The sequence below is a fragment of the Podarcis tiliguerta genome (assembly GCF_965153285.1).
Source record: "Podarcis tiliguerta genome assembly, chromosome: 12".
Classification (NCBI taxonomy): domain Eukaryota; kingdom Metazoa; phylum Chordata; class Lepidosauria; order Squamata; family Lacertidae; genus Podarcis; species Podarcis tiliguerta.
In genome coordinates this window covers 58,611,842-58,626,033 of record NC_139545.1, presented here as the reverse complement: position 1 = coordinate 58,626,033, position 14,192 = coordinate 58,611,842, and the positions used below count along the sequence as shown (strand labels likewise).

The following is a 14,192-nucleotide window of genomic DNA, read 5'->3' as shown; positions in this document are numbered from 1 at the left end:
CTAGCTAAGATTCCTGCATTGCAGGGGGTGGGACTAGATGTCCTTCGGGATCCAACCAACAGTTGTTTACTATTATTATTTTCAAACTATTTTTCCTTTTTAAAAGATCAGTGTAATTTAACAACACTAATAATAATAATAATAATAATAATAATAATAACTACTGCTATATCATTATAAGAGTTAACAATTCCAATTCCATATATACTTCTCTAATGTCTAGGTGATATTATTATCCCAAAACATAAATGTTGATTCTTAACCTACTGTATTTGGTATGAATGCATTCCAACCCTACAACTGTTTCTGGTCATTTTATGATGGTCCCCTAGTGGACCACACCATAAACCTTCAATTAATAAAGTTGCATTATGTCCTTGCCAACGGCCCCCAATTAAATATAGTGGATCCACCTCATGGTTTGCCCATTAAATGAATTTCTGCCATTGACCACAGCCTCTCTTGTGCGAGGGAAAACTTGGTGATTTAGAGTCTTAGGCCGAAGCTGAACGAAGAAGAAAAGTTTTATTTACCAAGAAAAGGCTGGTGTCAGGAAATGGGTTCTTTCAGGCAGAAGTCAACTTATTGCTTCAACTTTGAAGAAGTCACGGAATTAAACGCAGAAGTCCATGCGCAGCTTTTCTCATGAGACCAGGGCCCTGCGGCATCGGATTTCTTTCCGCAGGGCCTCTAAGACAGAGTTGTTCCGCCTGGCCTTTGGCTTGGAGCCAATTTGATTCCCTCCCCCTCTTTCGTGTTCCTTTCTCCTCCTGTGAAAATCTTAATCTTTTAAATTGTATTTTAATCAACTTGTTTTTATTATTGGTTGTTAGCCGCCCTGAGCGTGTCTTGGCTGAGGAGGGCGGGGTATAAATAAAACATTATTATTATTATTATTATTATTATTATTATTATTCTCCAGCTCCATTTGCCAAAAAGCCGTTGCTCCACTTCAGGCAGATGTTCTGCTTTCCAGACATGGTGGTCAAATGTTTAACTCCATTTCTGGCCCTTCTTCCCTCTGGTTCCTTGACTGAGGTGTTGTAGCCTTATGAGGCTTTGCCCTCGGGTGGGAAAAATATTGCCCCTGGGAAAGGGAAGTGGGAGTCAACAGACACTCAAGGAATAGTTTCGGAGAAAAGGCTTTTATTTCTACCATCCATGAACTGATAGAAGGAGCAACTGTGATAAGTCACAAAAAGCATGCATGAGTTCACAATCATGTGCACAAGCATATATGCCCCTTTCCAGTTCCCTCCTCCTTTCTCCTCCCTCAGGAGTTCCTCTGAGCATGTACAGAAAGCTGTCTTGGGACTATTGTGGACTCTTGGCAGGAAAGGGGGTCAGGGGGTTTCAGTGTGTTCCAGTTGTTTCATTCTTGTGCTTTGGCATGGTTCCCGGACTGAAAGCAAGTTGCAATGTGGTTCTTTAGCAAGGCCAGAAGGCAGGAGAAAGGCCTGAGAAACAACGGACCGTTCTCTACCTTTGTTACAGCAGAGCGGAATGTTTCTGATGCTTAGCTAATGCCTTTTAGCTGCTGAGAAAAATGATTTTGAAAAGCTTTGAGAAGCTTTGAGCCTGCTTTGGTGGGGGGTGACTTCGGGCCTAGGTGGGGTCACCTGTCTTCGCCTTCCTTCAGTGTGACAGGTGTCACTCACCATTCAAGGCTCTGGACGCAGCCCCGCTTCCCTGGCGGATTCCCACATGGGGGCTTCCTGAGCGAGGGGCCCTTTCCCTCCACTCCCCCCTCTCTCAGCCCCTCCGGAGGGATTCCCAGTCACAGACCCAGGGGGTCCCCTTGTTCTGGGCTGGGGGGGGGTCTTCTCCTCAAATATGTCTCCCCCCCCCAGACTGGAAGGAGACCCCGCTTTCGCCTGCCTCCCCATAGCTTCTCTCCTTGAACTCCCGCCTGACTCCTCTCCCCAGACCCTCCTCTTCTTCTGGCCAGAGAGATTCTCCTCCCCACCTTCCCCTCCAAGTTCCCCCCTCAGACCATCCCTCTCCCCCTTTCTCCCTCCCTCAGAAAAGGTGCCTTTCATTTTCCCGCCAAAAGTGCTGGCTCCGCCCCCGCTGGCTTGGGAGCCAATCAGAGCGAGGCTCCAGCAGCCTCCTGGTGGGATTTCTGAGGGACTAAATCCGCTGACTGGTCTGGCTCTGCTGTCCATCACAGGCCCAAACAAGGGGGGCATCTGGTAGCTTCCCGATACCGGTATCTATATATCATCAACGTCTGTCAATTACCTATCTATTTAAAACTCTTAGGGTTTAGGGTAATTTAAAATGACTGTTCAGGGTGCCAGAGGCCCCCAATAATAATAATAATAGTAATAATAATAATAATAATAATAATAATAATAATAATAATAATAATAATTTATTATATATACCCCGCCCATCGGGCTGGGCTTCCACAGCCACTCTGGGCGACTTCCAACAAAATATTAATATACAGTAATCTGTCAAACATTAAAAGCTTCCCTAAACAGGGCTGCCTTCAGATGTCTTCTAAAAGTCTGGTAGTTGTTTCCTCGCCGCTACTGAGAAGGCCCCCTGCCCGGTTCCCTGTAACTTGGCTTCTTGCACTGAGGGAGCCCCCAGCGGACTTTTACTCAAAGGAGAGACCCACGGATATGAATAAAGCAAAGTTATTATGAGGGCCAACCACACACACAAAATCTTAATGGTACACTCATTTTGACTCAGTGGAGTGGTGCCATCAATGGATAATTTAAAATGACTGTGCAGGGTGCCAGAGCCTCTCAGTAATAAATAATAAAAAATAATAATAATAATAATAGTAATAATAAAATTTTATTTATACCCCGATCGCTGGGATCTCTCCCGCTCACCTCACCCTCCTTGCGCAGCGGTGCTGATGGTCTTCATGCGTACGCTGTGCCTGGAGTCCAGCCTTGGGCGCCCAGCGGTCCTGCATTGTGGCTTCTCGGCGCCATCCTCAGCCTTCTCGGTGGAGTGGTGCCATCAGTTCCAGGGGGCCGGGAAGGTGGTGCTGGCCTACGACGGAGCCTCGCGGGGGTCTCCATGGCAGAGCTGCTGCTGGACACCGAGGGCAGCAGCGCCTCCCTGTGCCTGCAGAGCGTGGCCATTTGCCACGAGGGCACCTACATCTGCACCTTCTACCTGCCCCACCTGCATGCCCAGCAGGTGCTCAAGTTCAAGGTGGTGGGTGACTGAGTGATGGGGGCGGGGTCTCCCTCGCAGGGAGGGCAGGGGAAAGGGGAAAAGGGGTATCAGCTGCCCCCATTGAGCCAGCTTCCTTTATTCTCGCAGGGTCCAAATGCCGTCAAGGACCTAGGGATCCAGATAGCCTGCTCCTGTGCCTGGAGGCTCCAAAAGAACATAGGGAGAGTGCTTAAACCTCGCAGTGGCCAAATAGCCCTGAGATAGCTGCCTTGCAGATGACCCTTAGGTGCCCTCCTATTCTATAGTTCTATGATTATAAGAACCTAGGATAGACTGCCTCTGCTCCAGGAAGCTCCATGGGAACAGACGAAGAGCCTGAGGCATCCAGTCCGGCCTCCTGTCCTTGCAGTGGCCAAATGCCCATAGGTAGTGCTTCCTGCCTCCTAAGGGGTTGGGCTGGATGACCCCTGGGGGTCCTTCCACCTCTGCCATTCAAGCAATCCAGGGAGACTGCCCCTGGACTGGGAGGCTCCATAAGAAGAGCCGGCTGCTGGATCAAGCCCTGTCCTGTCCCTGCAGCAGCTGACCCGATGTCCTTCCCCCAGCCAGGATTTGAACCCAAGAGCCCCCCACTCCCCTCCCAGCAGCTGGGAGTCTGAAGCCTTGGCTGCCTGCAGCTCTCCTGGTTGTCAGCGGCTGGCGCTGCGCTCACTCCCTCTCCCCCCTCTACACATGCAGAGCCCCCCCCCCCCAGTGAAGCTGCGCCTATGACGTTCTCAGTGCCCCCCGGCGCCTGTCCCCAGCTGGCCTGCGAGGTCTCCAGCTTCTACTCTCTGGGTGCCTTGGTTAGCTGGAAGCAGAGGAGGTCTGGTGCCCCCCAGCATGCCTTCCTGGACATTGGGACTCGGGGCACCGCCAGGCCCCCAATGGCACCTTCAACTTCACCATCTTCGCCTGCCTGTTGCCCATCCTGACCGAGGGCCACGGGGTCTCTTATGTCTGCCACATGGGCCACCCCGGGGTGGGTGAGGCGTCAAGAAGGCGGTTGTGCTTCATGTGGCAGGTGGGAGGGCATTGGTGTGCATGTCTGTGTTTGTGGGTCTATGTGGGGGTCCCCTGGAGGCTGGGCAGCAGGGCCCAGAAGACCAGCTGTGGGTGCGATTCCTGACTCTCCTTTGCTGGAGACTTTGATGTGGAAGTTGGGTGGCCGGCCGTCCTGCAGAGACCGGTGGCTTTTTTGCCAGGAATCATAACAATGGAAATCAAGAAGACAAACAGACCATTTATTTATGTACGCCACAACTGCTGCCAGGATTCTAACTGCAAAAAATCGGAAGAGAGAAACCATTCCCTCAAAACTCAAATGTCAAACCAAATTGCTAGAATACATACAGTTAGCAAGAGGAAATACGATACAAGATGTTAATAAAGAATGGACAGTAATCAAAGAATACCTTAAAGTTTACTGTGATAACAAAAGCTTTATGGCAGATATCGAATGAGTCTTGTAATATAAGGAAATATTGGAGAAAACTAGAACCAAAAAGGAGAATGTGAGGTGGGGGGGGGGGGAGATTTAGGAAACTGGAAAAAAATTAGTTCAAAATAGTACAATGAATATAGGCGGAAGGCTTTTCTTTATTGTAAATAACATCATTTCCTATTCTTTTTCTACTTCTTTTTTCTTCTTTCTCTTTTCTTTTCCCCCATTCATTTATACTTTTTGTGTATTCATAATCTGTAATGTTTGAATGTAATGTTTTATATTGTATGTCTTTTTAAGATTTCGGTATAATAAAGGTTTAAAAATTATATAAAACAGGAAGAGGGGGGGAGGGGCCTGCAAGGAATGCAGTGAAGGATCTCTCAGGATGGGAGATGGGGAAAAGAGGGGGGCACCCAGGGGAGAGCTGGGGGAGGCTGCCTTTCTATGGGTTGATAAATGATATGATATATATGATACAAATGTGATAAAGCATATTTTTAGTTATTCTGCCCCCTTCTCTTTTTTATACACTTGTGTTTTGTAAGGGTTGTTTAATAATTTTTGCTTTTGTCTTTTTCCTTTTTGGTTTTACCTCTATGAATTCTTTGATGGGTTGTGAGATTGTCGCTTCGACTGAAGCTCTTTCCACACTCATGACATTGAAAAGCTTTCTCCCCTGTATGAATTGTGTGATGGGAAGAGAGCTGAGAGCCCTTCCTGAAGCTCTTTCCACATTCAAAGCACTGATATGGTTTCTCCCCTGTATGAACTTTTTGATGCAAATTGAGAGTGTGCCTGTGACTGAAGCTCTTTCCACATTCCAGGCATTGATATGGTTTCTCCTTTGTATGAATTTTTTGATGCGAAGAGAGATTGGAGCTCTGACTGAAGCTCTTTCCACATTCGAAGCACTGATAGGGTTTCTCCCCTGTATGAACTCTTTGATGGGAAGTGAGACTGTGCCTGAGACTGAAGCTCTTTCCACATTCCAAGCATTGATATGGTTTCTCCTTTGTATGAATTATTTGATGGGAAATGAGATGATCCTTCCTGGTGAAGCTCTTTCCACATTCCAAACACTGATAGGGTTTCTCCCCTTTGTGAATTCTTTGATGGGAAGTGAGATGGTGGCTGTGACTGAAGCTCTTTCCACATTCCCAGCACTGATAGGGTTTCTCCCCTGTATGAATTCTTTGATGGGAAGTGAGATGTGCCCTTTTACTGAAGCTCTTCCCACATTCCAAGCACTGATATGGTTTCTCCCCTGTATGAATTCTGTGATGGGAAACAAGATTCACCCTCTGACTGAAGCTCTTTCTACATTCCAAGCACTGATAGGGTTTCATCCCTGTATGAATTATTTGATGAGAACTGAGATGTGCCCTTTTACTGAAGCTCTTCCCACATTCCAAGCACTGATAGGGTTTCTCCCCCGTATGAATTCTTTGATGGGAAACAAGATTCACCCTCTGACTGAAGCTCTTTCCACACTCCAAGCACTGATGGAGTTTCTCATTTGTATGAATTGTTTGATGGGAAGTGAGATGATCTTTCCTACTGAAGCTCTTCTCACACTCCAAGCACTGATACGGTTTCTCTCCTGTATGAATTCTTTGATGGGAAATGAGACTATCCTTCCGATTGAAGCTCTTTCTGCACTCTAAGCACTGATAAGGTTTCTCCTTTATATGAATTCGTTGATGGGACGTGAGATGGTGACTGTGACTGAAGCTCTTTCCACATTCTTTGCAGTGATACAATTTCTCCCTACTCTTTGTTCTTTCGTGTGAAGTGAAGCTATCCCTCCTAATGAAGCTCTTTCTTTGATGGGAGGTGGACTGGGAGCTCTGACGGATGTTCTCTCCACACTCTGAATATTTATATGACTTCTCTGCTATGTGGATTCTGTTCTGGTCCCCCTTGTTCTTCCCTTCCAATTCTTCACCATCTGCAATGAAGAGAGCAGCTAATTAGACCGTCAGAAAGAAATGGAGCTCCAGATTATTGAACAATGTTAATGAATGCTTGTGATAGAGGAAGAACTGAAGAAAGTTAGATGTGAGGCCTTACTATAGTTTTCACTGTCTTTGTTGGCTGGTATTAACTGACATTCTTAAGGAAACCTATCCTTTCTTAAGGTAATCAGCTCTGAGTGCTCACTCGAAGGACAGATCCTGAAGCTGAGACTCAACAACAATTAACTGACTTATTGCTTGGTTTTTACAGTAGTACCTCAGGTTACATATGCTTCAGGTTACATATGGTTCAGGTTACAGACTCCGCTAACCCAGAAATAGTACCTCAGGTTAAGAACTTTGCTTCAGGATGAGAACAGAAATCGTGCTCCAGCAGCCCGGCAGCAGCAGGAGGCCCCATTAGCTAAAGTGGTGCTTCAGGTTAAGAACAGTTTCAGGTTAAGAACGGACCTCCGGAATGAATTAAGTACTTAACCCGAGCTACCACTGTATCTGGGATAGATTTTGTTTGGCTCTATCATGGAATCCACTCCATCTCCGAAGTCAGTCAGCTCTTTGGTCGACCAAATACAGGTAGAAGCAAAAGCAAAAATAAAAACAACAAACCTGACAGAAGTTACATCAACTTCCCTAAAAACCCTGAAGCCGACATTTAAGAAGGCCTTAGCAGTTCAGACAAGCCTGGTCATTGTTTAAAAAGGCATGAATAGACAAAGAACATTCACAGAGAAGACTATTGATATCCCTCCATTCAGGGATCATGGTGGGGATGTTAGAATCCCAGATGCTATTGGTCTCCATCCATATGTGGGATGTAATCCACTGGGAGCAGTCAAGTACAGAGTTCCTTGTTTTGCTAGAGTGGACATGCAAGGGGATGTTTGGTCCAGCCAGTCGAAACTTCCTGTTCCTCCTGGCCTGGAGCATCCTTCCTTGCATGTGACTAGTGGGTGGGGGGCGTGACCTTTCCAGACCTGGCAAAAGGCCAAGTCACCCTGCCGCCTTTCTTTTTCCTCCCCTTTTTGTCCTGCCTGCTTCCTGCCTCACCTGGACTCGACTGCTGGCTGCCACAGCAGTTCCCCAGGTCATCTCCCATATGGGGTAAACCTGCTTGCACATGTTTGCAACTTTAAGCCTTGAGCCTGCCTTCAGGGATCACACTGTGCTCCTCGGCCTGATCATGAGTAAAACTACTTTTTGTTACTTATGAATAAGACTGTGTTGTCTTTATTCTTTTAGGAGGGATCAAAAGGGTCTTACCAGGAATATTAGAACATATCTCAATCTAGACAAGCCAGATTGAATTGCTAGTTGTCTTAAGAAACTCACGAGTTTGCAACCAGCTTTCTGCTGCGGCGGAAGCGGAATGCACTCTGCTAAGTGAAGTAACTTGCTAGCGCAAGTTAGCAAGGATATTAATTAACAATATATTCTCTCCTGTCACCCTCAACATTCCCACCCCAAATAGTGGAGGTTCATCCCATAGAGGTATGTATAGAATTTTAAAACTGATCTTATGATCCAACGGGGAGTTTTACCAAGAGGGTCCATGATCCCACGATTCTCCTCCTTGTCTTCCTTATGCAGAGCTCTCTGGTCAAGATCCTGCAACGTCCAGGCCTCATCTATGAAACAAACAGCAACATCTTCACCCGCACATTCCCCATTAGCAGTTACCTCAATCTGATTGGTCTAAATTTAAATTTATACGTAAATAACTTTCTTCACCTTGAGCCCCCCTCCCATGTTCACGAGGAGACCAACTCTGTATTGTTTCATTGTTAACACAAGAGGGAAAATGACTATGACTCACAATCTAATCACAACGGCCACAAGAGCTCCTGACTAGACATTCAACTATGTGATGTTGAATGTTCTCTGTTCTCTCCTGTTCCCGTTTTTTGTTTCAATTTAAACCAAATAATGAACCCAGTAATGATGAACCATATGTTATAGATCAGTGGTCAGCAAACTTTTTCAGTAGGGGGTCAGTCCACTGTCACTCAGACCTTGTGGGCGGCCGGACTATATTTTTTTTGGAGGGGGGGGGGAAATGAATGAATTCCTATGCCCCACAAATAACCCAGAGATGCATTTTAAATAAAAGGACACATTCTACTCATGTAAAAACACACTGATTCCCAAACAATCTGCAGGCCGGATTGAGAAAGCGATTGGGCCACATCTGGCCCCCAGGCCTTAGGTTGCCTACCCATGTTATAGATATTCCTGCAAATGTATTCTGCTATTTCGAGATGTACAAATGACATGAGAAGACTCAGTCTACATATTTGTATCATTTATTAGTCCTATGATCCTTGTTTTTAAAAGCAAATAAAAGTTATACAAAAAGGAAAAAAGGGGCAACACACGGAGACCTCATCTGCGTTCAGTCTGCAAAGCGGGATCAGGTTACTTTAAAGAGTCGTGGCTTCTAGTGCTGCGCGATGGATCGGTAAGTTGTCTGACATTGGTAGGGCATTCAGAGCACAGCACTGGTTTTAGACATTTTGAGCTGCTAGTACATCACGGTGGTCAGAGAGCTGTGATGTATTCCTAGCTCAAATTGCCTGCAGATGACAAAGGCGCAGGCAGGCAGGCAGGCAGGCAGGCAGGTGGGTGGAGGAGCCCGGAAAGGTGCTCTCCTTCTCCATCTCCATCCGCCTGCCTGTCTCCCCCCACCCCCAAACTGAGCAAGCCCCAATACCTCTCTGGCTCCACCCATCCAGGTCCCCATCTCCACTCCCCTGGGACTCACCAGATCTCTCAGAGGTCCCTGGGAGGGAACGCTCAGAGGTTGTGGGGAGGGATGCAGGAGACAACCTGACCAGGTCAACCGTCCATCTTCCCCCTTCCATCCTTGCTAGCTTTGCAGGATCCCTTTCGTTCATCCTTCCTGATGAGTCGAGGAGCCAAAACAAGCTTCAGGGTCCTGGAAGAGACGAAGAAGGCCCTGCAGGGATTTTCATACAACTTAATTCCCTACTTAAAGGAAATCGGCAGGATAACAAAGCTGGGGTATGGTTGGCATGTAAACTGTGTAATAGATCAGTTCTTATATACGTTATGTCTGAATAGAAGCTTTTTGTGTTCCACACATGTACAAATAAATCTCATGTACCTCATGTAAATATGTACTGCAAGTAAAGGAGTTTTCTAACAAAGAAGGCTTTAAATTTGCTTTACAGTCGTTTGCTACATGTGCTACTCCACAAGTAATCTATGCGATTAAGTGTCCTTGTGGGTTACTTATATGTAGGTCACACTATTAGACCCATCAAAGTTAGAATATCAGAACACCGTTCCAGAATCAGAAACAGTGTTGTTGACGCGCCTTTAGTGCAACATTTTATTCAAGCATCACATTCAGATGAAGATTTAACTCTATTTGTAATCTGGGCATATCAAGGACCTGTAGAAGAAGCCAAAAAGATTCTTATGCAGAAAGAAACCAGATTTATTTTCCTGCTCTATTCTTTGCATCTCTCAGGTTTAAATACGGAAATAGAATATAGTTTTTTTCTATGAGCTATTATTAATATCTTGATATACCATTGATAACCTTAAAAATCTACCTTGAATATGGTGGTTTCAAGGGGGTCACTTTAAGAGAAAAACACTTTGCTGTAGATTGCTGCCACCTGTAACTAGAAACAGCAGCTGCATACTATACTTTGCAAAGGCAGGTGTGGAACATTACAAAGAAAAGTTCATCTTTTGCAAGTACTGCTCCTTAAAGTTGTTGCATTTGACATTTGTATTCGCAAAGACATACGTGGAACACAAAAAGTTTCTATTTGGACATTATGTTTAAAAAAACTGATTCATTTGTAAATACGTGGAACACAAAAACTTCTATTTGGACATTACGTATTTAAGAACTGATCTATTTGTATTTCCTGTTCTAAATGTTGGTCTTTAATTGCTTCACCTCCAGGCTTGATTATTGTAACTCGCTCTACATGGGGCTGCCTTTGAGACTGACCCAGAAACTCCAGCAGGTGCAGAATGCTGCAGCGAGGCTCCTCATGGGGTCATTGCCATGGGAGCATATTCACCCAGTGCTTTTCAAGCTGCACTGGCTCCTGGTGGAGTACAGGATCAGGTTTAAGGTGCTGGTTTTAACCTTTAAAGCCCTTCACGGCCTAGGACCCTCGTACCTACAGAACTGCCTCTCCTGGTATGCTCCGCGGAGGACCTTAAGGTCCACAAATGACAACATTTTGGAGGTCCCAGGTCGCAAGGTGGTTAGATTGGTCTCAACTAGGGCCAGGACCTTTTCAGTACTGGCCCCGACTTGGTGGAACGCTCTGTCACAAGAGACTAGGGCCCTGTGGGACTTGACATCTTTCCGCAGGGCCTGCAAGTCAGAGCTGTTCCGCCTGGCCTTTGGTTTGGACCCAGTCTGACCCTCATGTTTCCCTCCCCTTATGGTTTTGATTTATGGGTTACTTTTAAAATGAGGCTGCATTTTAAATTGCATTTTAACCTGTATTTCAAATTGGCCCGTCCCCCCCTATTATGTTTTTACTGTAATTTTACTGGTGTTAGCCACCCTGAGCCCGGCTCTGGCTGGGGAGGGCAGGGTATAAATAATTTTTTTTTTTATTCTACTCAATTAGATAATGTGAAAAGAGTTATGTTTATATGATGTATAAAGAATTCATATAGTTAAGCACAGCCAGTTACATTGTGGTCATCTGTTGCCAGCCTGACAAGTTAAGATTTGTATTCAATTATTTGCGTATGGCATATATATATTTATCACAAATAGCTATCAGGGGCAGGATCCTCTGTTTCCTGTCTTGGAGATCTCCTCCTCCCCCATTCATTTCATTTTCACATTTAATTTGTATACTGCTTTTCTATGTTACTATGCACAAGGCAGTTTACAAGATGAAGAAACAGCAAAGTAGCCAGCAAAGATCACACCCCTAATAACAATCTGATCCAATACCTAAAAGTTAATAAAACCATAACTTTAAAATAAACAACTTATATGAAATAAAGCAATATTCAATAATCCATTAGAATATAACAGTAAACTGTGTAACTAAGTATAAGAAAATATTAAACAGTTTACACTTAACCATTACAATAAAGTATTACTAAACTATAATCATTAAAAATAAAAGCAAATACACTAGAGCCCTGCATCCTATTCCTGTGAATGACATTTGTGTAACTTTTTATATGGCATTATTAAAATGGTTAAAACCCACCCTGGGTAATAAATGTAAGAATAAGACAACCTGAACAACTATAACATTAAGCCTCAAGGGTGGAAAAACATAAAGCCTCAAGAAACACACAGAGCCTTGTTGTTGTTGTTGTTTGGGCGCAACTAACAACACACACATTACAGCATCTTGAGGAAAAACACAGCCTCCAGAAAACTCACCCACTGCATCTCTATTTGGCTCAATCCGGTTGCTCCAAATTTAAATTGAAACAGAATTTATTACCTCGGCTTTGAACACCCCTTGAACGTTCATCAATAGACCAAGACTTTATAGGGCTTCATTGGTAATGGAAGAGGGAAAATGACTCTTGCTCAGACCTACAGGAAGCAGAACCACAAGGGCAGCTGACTAGGCGTCTGGCTCTGGGATGCTGATTGTCCTCTGTTAACAAATTCTACCGGGTTTCCCCCTTTTCTGTTTCAACCAATTAATTAACCAGGAATTGCTACACTGACCGCTAATAATGAACCATAGGTTGTAAATATTCCTGGAAATTTATTCTGCTCTTTTTTGTGATATACAAATGACATGAGAAGAGATTGTCCATTTATTTGTCTCCTTATTATCCCCATGATCCTTATCTATAAAGCCCCATAAAAGTGATTCAAAAAAAGGAAAGGAATAACCCCAGGCTCCACCTGTGCTGCATCTGCCAAGCAGGATCAGGCCACCTGGAGAGCCCTGGAAAAAACACACCAAACTCAGGCCAATGTAGTGGGAGTGGTCCCTACTCACAAATCAATAGTCAATTGTAACAAAAACTAATCCATTCAAAAGTATGTATTCTGACAAGGATTACAAACTCAAACTCATAAGGATGTTACAGAAATTACAGGGGGGGGGCCCATATCTTTAAAGTTGTTAAATGTTACAAATATTATGCCTGAATGTATCCTTTCAACTTGACAGCTCAGGGAAGTTACCTAGCTTTAAAAATCATATACTGTAAAATCAACTCCTTTGCCAGTTTCCTCCATTCCAACGCTATTTTGCCCTTGTAAAATAGGGACTCCAGGAAGTGCCCAGAGGTGACAACTGCTGAGCTGATTGTTGGCCCAGGAAAGCCTAATCCCATCACCAAACTTGCCAAGGGGTCCAGACATGCAAAGGAAGTTCTATTGTGCTTTGGGTGGTGGGACTTCAGAAGGTGTTTGCCTATGCTCATCTTATACCTGGGCCTTGCTCTTATGCTAATCTTGTACCAAGGACTTGTCTGGATAGGTTTGCCAAGGTTAAACTAGTGTAACCCCGGTCTACCCCTCCCCTTTGGTGACACGTCAGTGATGTAGCAATGATGCTGTACGAACTGTATTCTGGGATATGGTGGGAAGTTTTAAAAGTCAATGTCGCTCCATGCTCTGGGTTCACTCGCTGCTGTTGAACCTGTTGTGCAACAAGAAAGGACCTAAGTCTACTGACTGCTGTTTTGTTCCAAATTGCTTGGCTGGAATTTCCTTCTTTTACTGACTGCATGGACCCGAGGGGACTGGTACCCGGACGAGCTGGGCTGCTGAGTAGTCTCTCAACCCAGAATTTTCTTTAACGTACAACTTCCCTGGGGAGAGCATCCCACAGACACAAACCAGCAGTCATCCATATGGGCAGGGTATTATTATTATTATTATTATTATTATTATTATTATTATTATTATTGTGTTGGAGTGCAAGCTTCCACATAAATCTCAAACACAGAGAGTAACCCTTTGTTTGGGGCTTCTTCTTCACTAGCCACTCAAGTCAAACCCTTGTAGCAACAATAAAGACCAGGATTAAGAGCTGCTTTTTGCTTCTACTGTATATGCTTGGCTGCAGACTTTGGTATTTCCTGACTGATCAGGAGCACGCAGAATTGCGTCCCAGCGCAGTTGGGGAGAAGTGTAGGTGGTGCACCCAAAGCTTACTTTGCCACAGTAAAGAGAAAGGGGAGCTGCTTCCCTGGTTGGATTTCTGCCTGTTGTTCAGAGGCAGGCAGCCTCTTGCAGGCAAAGGGGTCTTAGGTGCCCCACAGGGTGGCTTTGCTCCTCCCAAGCCCCCTTCTCCTCAGCCACAAAGTCCCAGAATGGTAGAACTGGACAGGGCCCTAAAGGAAAGCTAGTCTCCCTTTGCGCTCTTCCTCAGGTGGAGGCACACTTCGTCTCATGGGCTTGATGGAGTGAAACCAGGGCCTGGATGTCCAAACTGGCTCAGTCTGGGTGCCTGGGGGCAAGTCCTGGGGTTGCCTGTTGGCTATTTGCAGATTAGTTGTGCTACAGAAGGCGTGCTGGGGAGACCACACATTACAAGGAACGCAAAAATAACTTTTGCTAGGTTTTAATAACAAAAACTCCTTTAATACTAAATTAC

General features: G+C 45.0%; 2 protein-coding genes and 1 long non-coding RNA gene across 4 annotated transcripts in view; 1 reads left to right on the top strand and 2 right to left on the bottom strand.

Annotated features, from left to right (window-relative positions):
- Positions 1-14,192, bottom strand: part of LOC310660977 (uncharacterized protein) — a 776,342-nt gene that overhangs the window by 122,768 nt on the left and 639,382 nt on the right. The window lies entirely within an intron of this gene.
- LOC310661158 overlaps positions 1,034-14,192 on the top strand; it is a 142,919-nt gene continuing 129,760 nt past the window's right edge. Inside the window, exon 1 of the long non-coding RNA XR_014503792.1 lies at positions 1,034-1,444. This is a non-coding gene — a long non-coding RNA (uncharacterized lncRNA). The remainder of the gene's footprint in view (positions 1,445-14,192) is intronic.
- LOC310661343 (uncharacterized protein) lies at positions 4,246-9,643 on the bottom strand (the record flags this gene model as incomplete). Its single annotated transcript, XM_083407191.1, has 5 exons — positions 9,365-9,643; positions 8,145-8,231; positions 5,853-6,578; positions 5,223-5,306; positions 4,246-4,376 (listed from the first exon to the last, which is right to left on the bottom strand). Exons 1-5 carry the CDS (start codon positions 9,495-9,497, stop codon positions 4,246-4,248), a joined length of 1,161 nt encoding a protein of 386 aa, XP_083263317.1. The 5' UTR covers positions 9,498-9,643.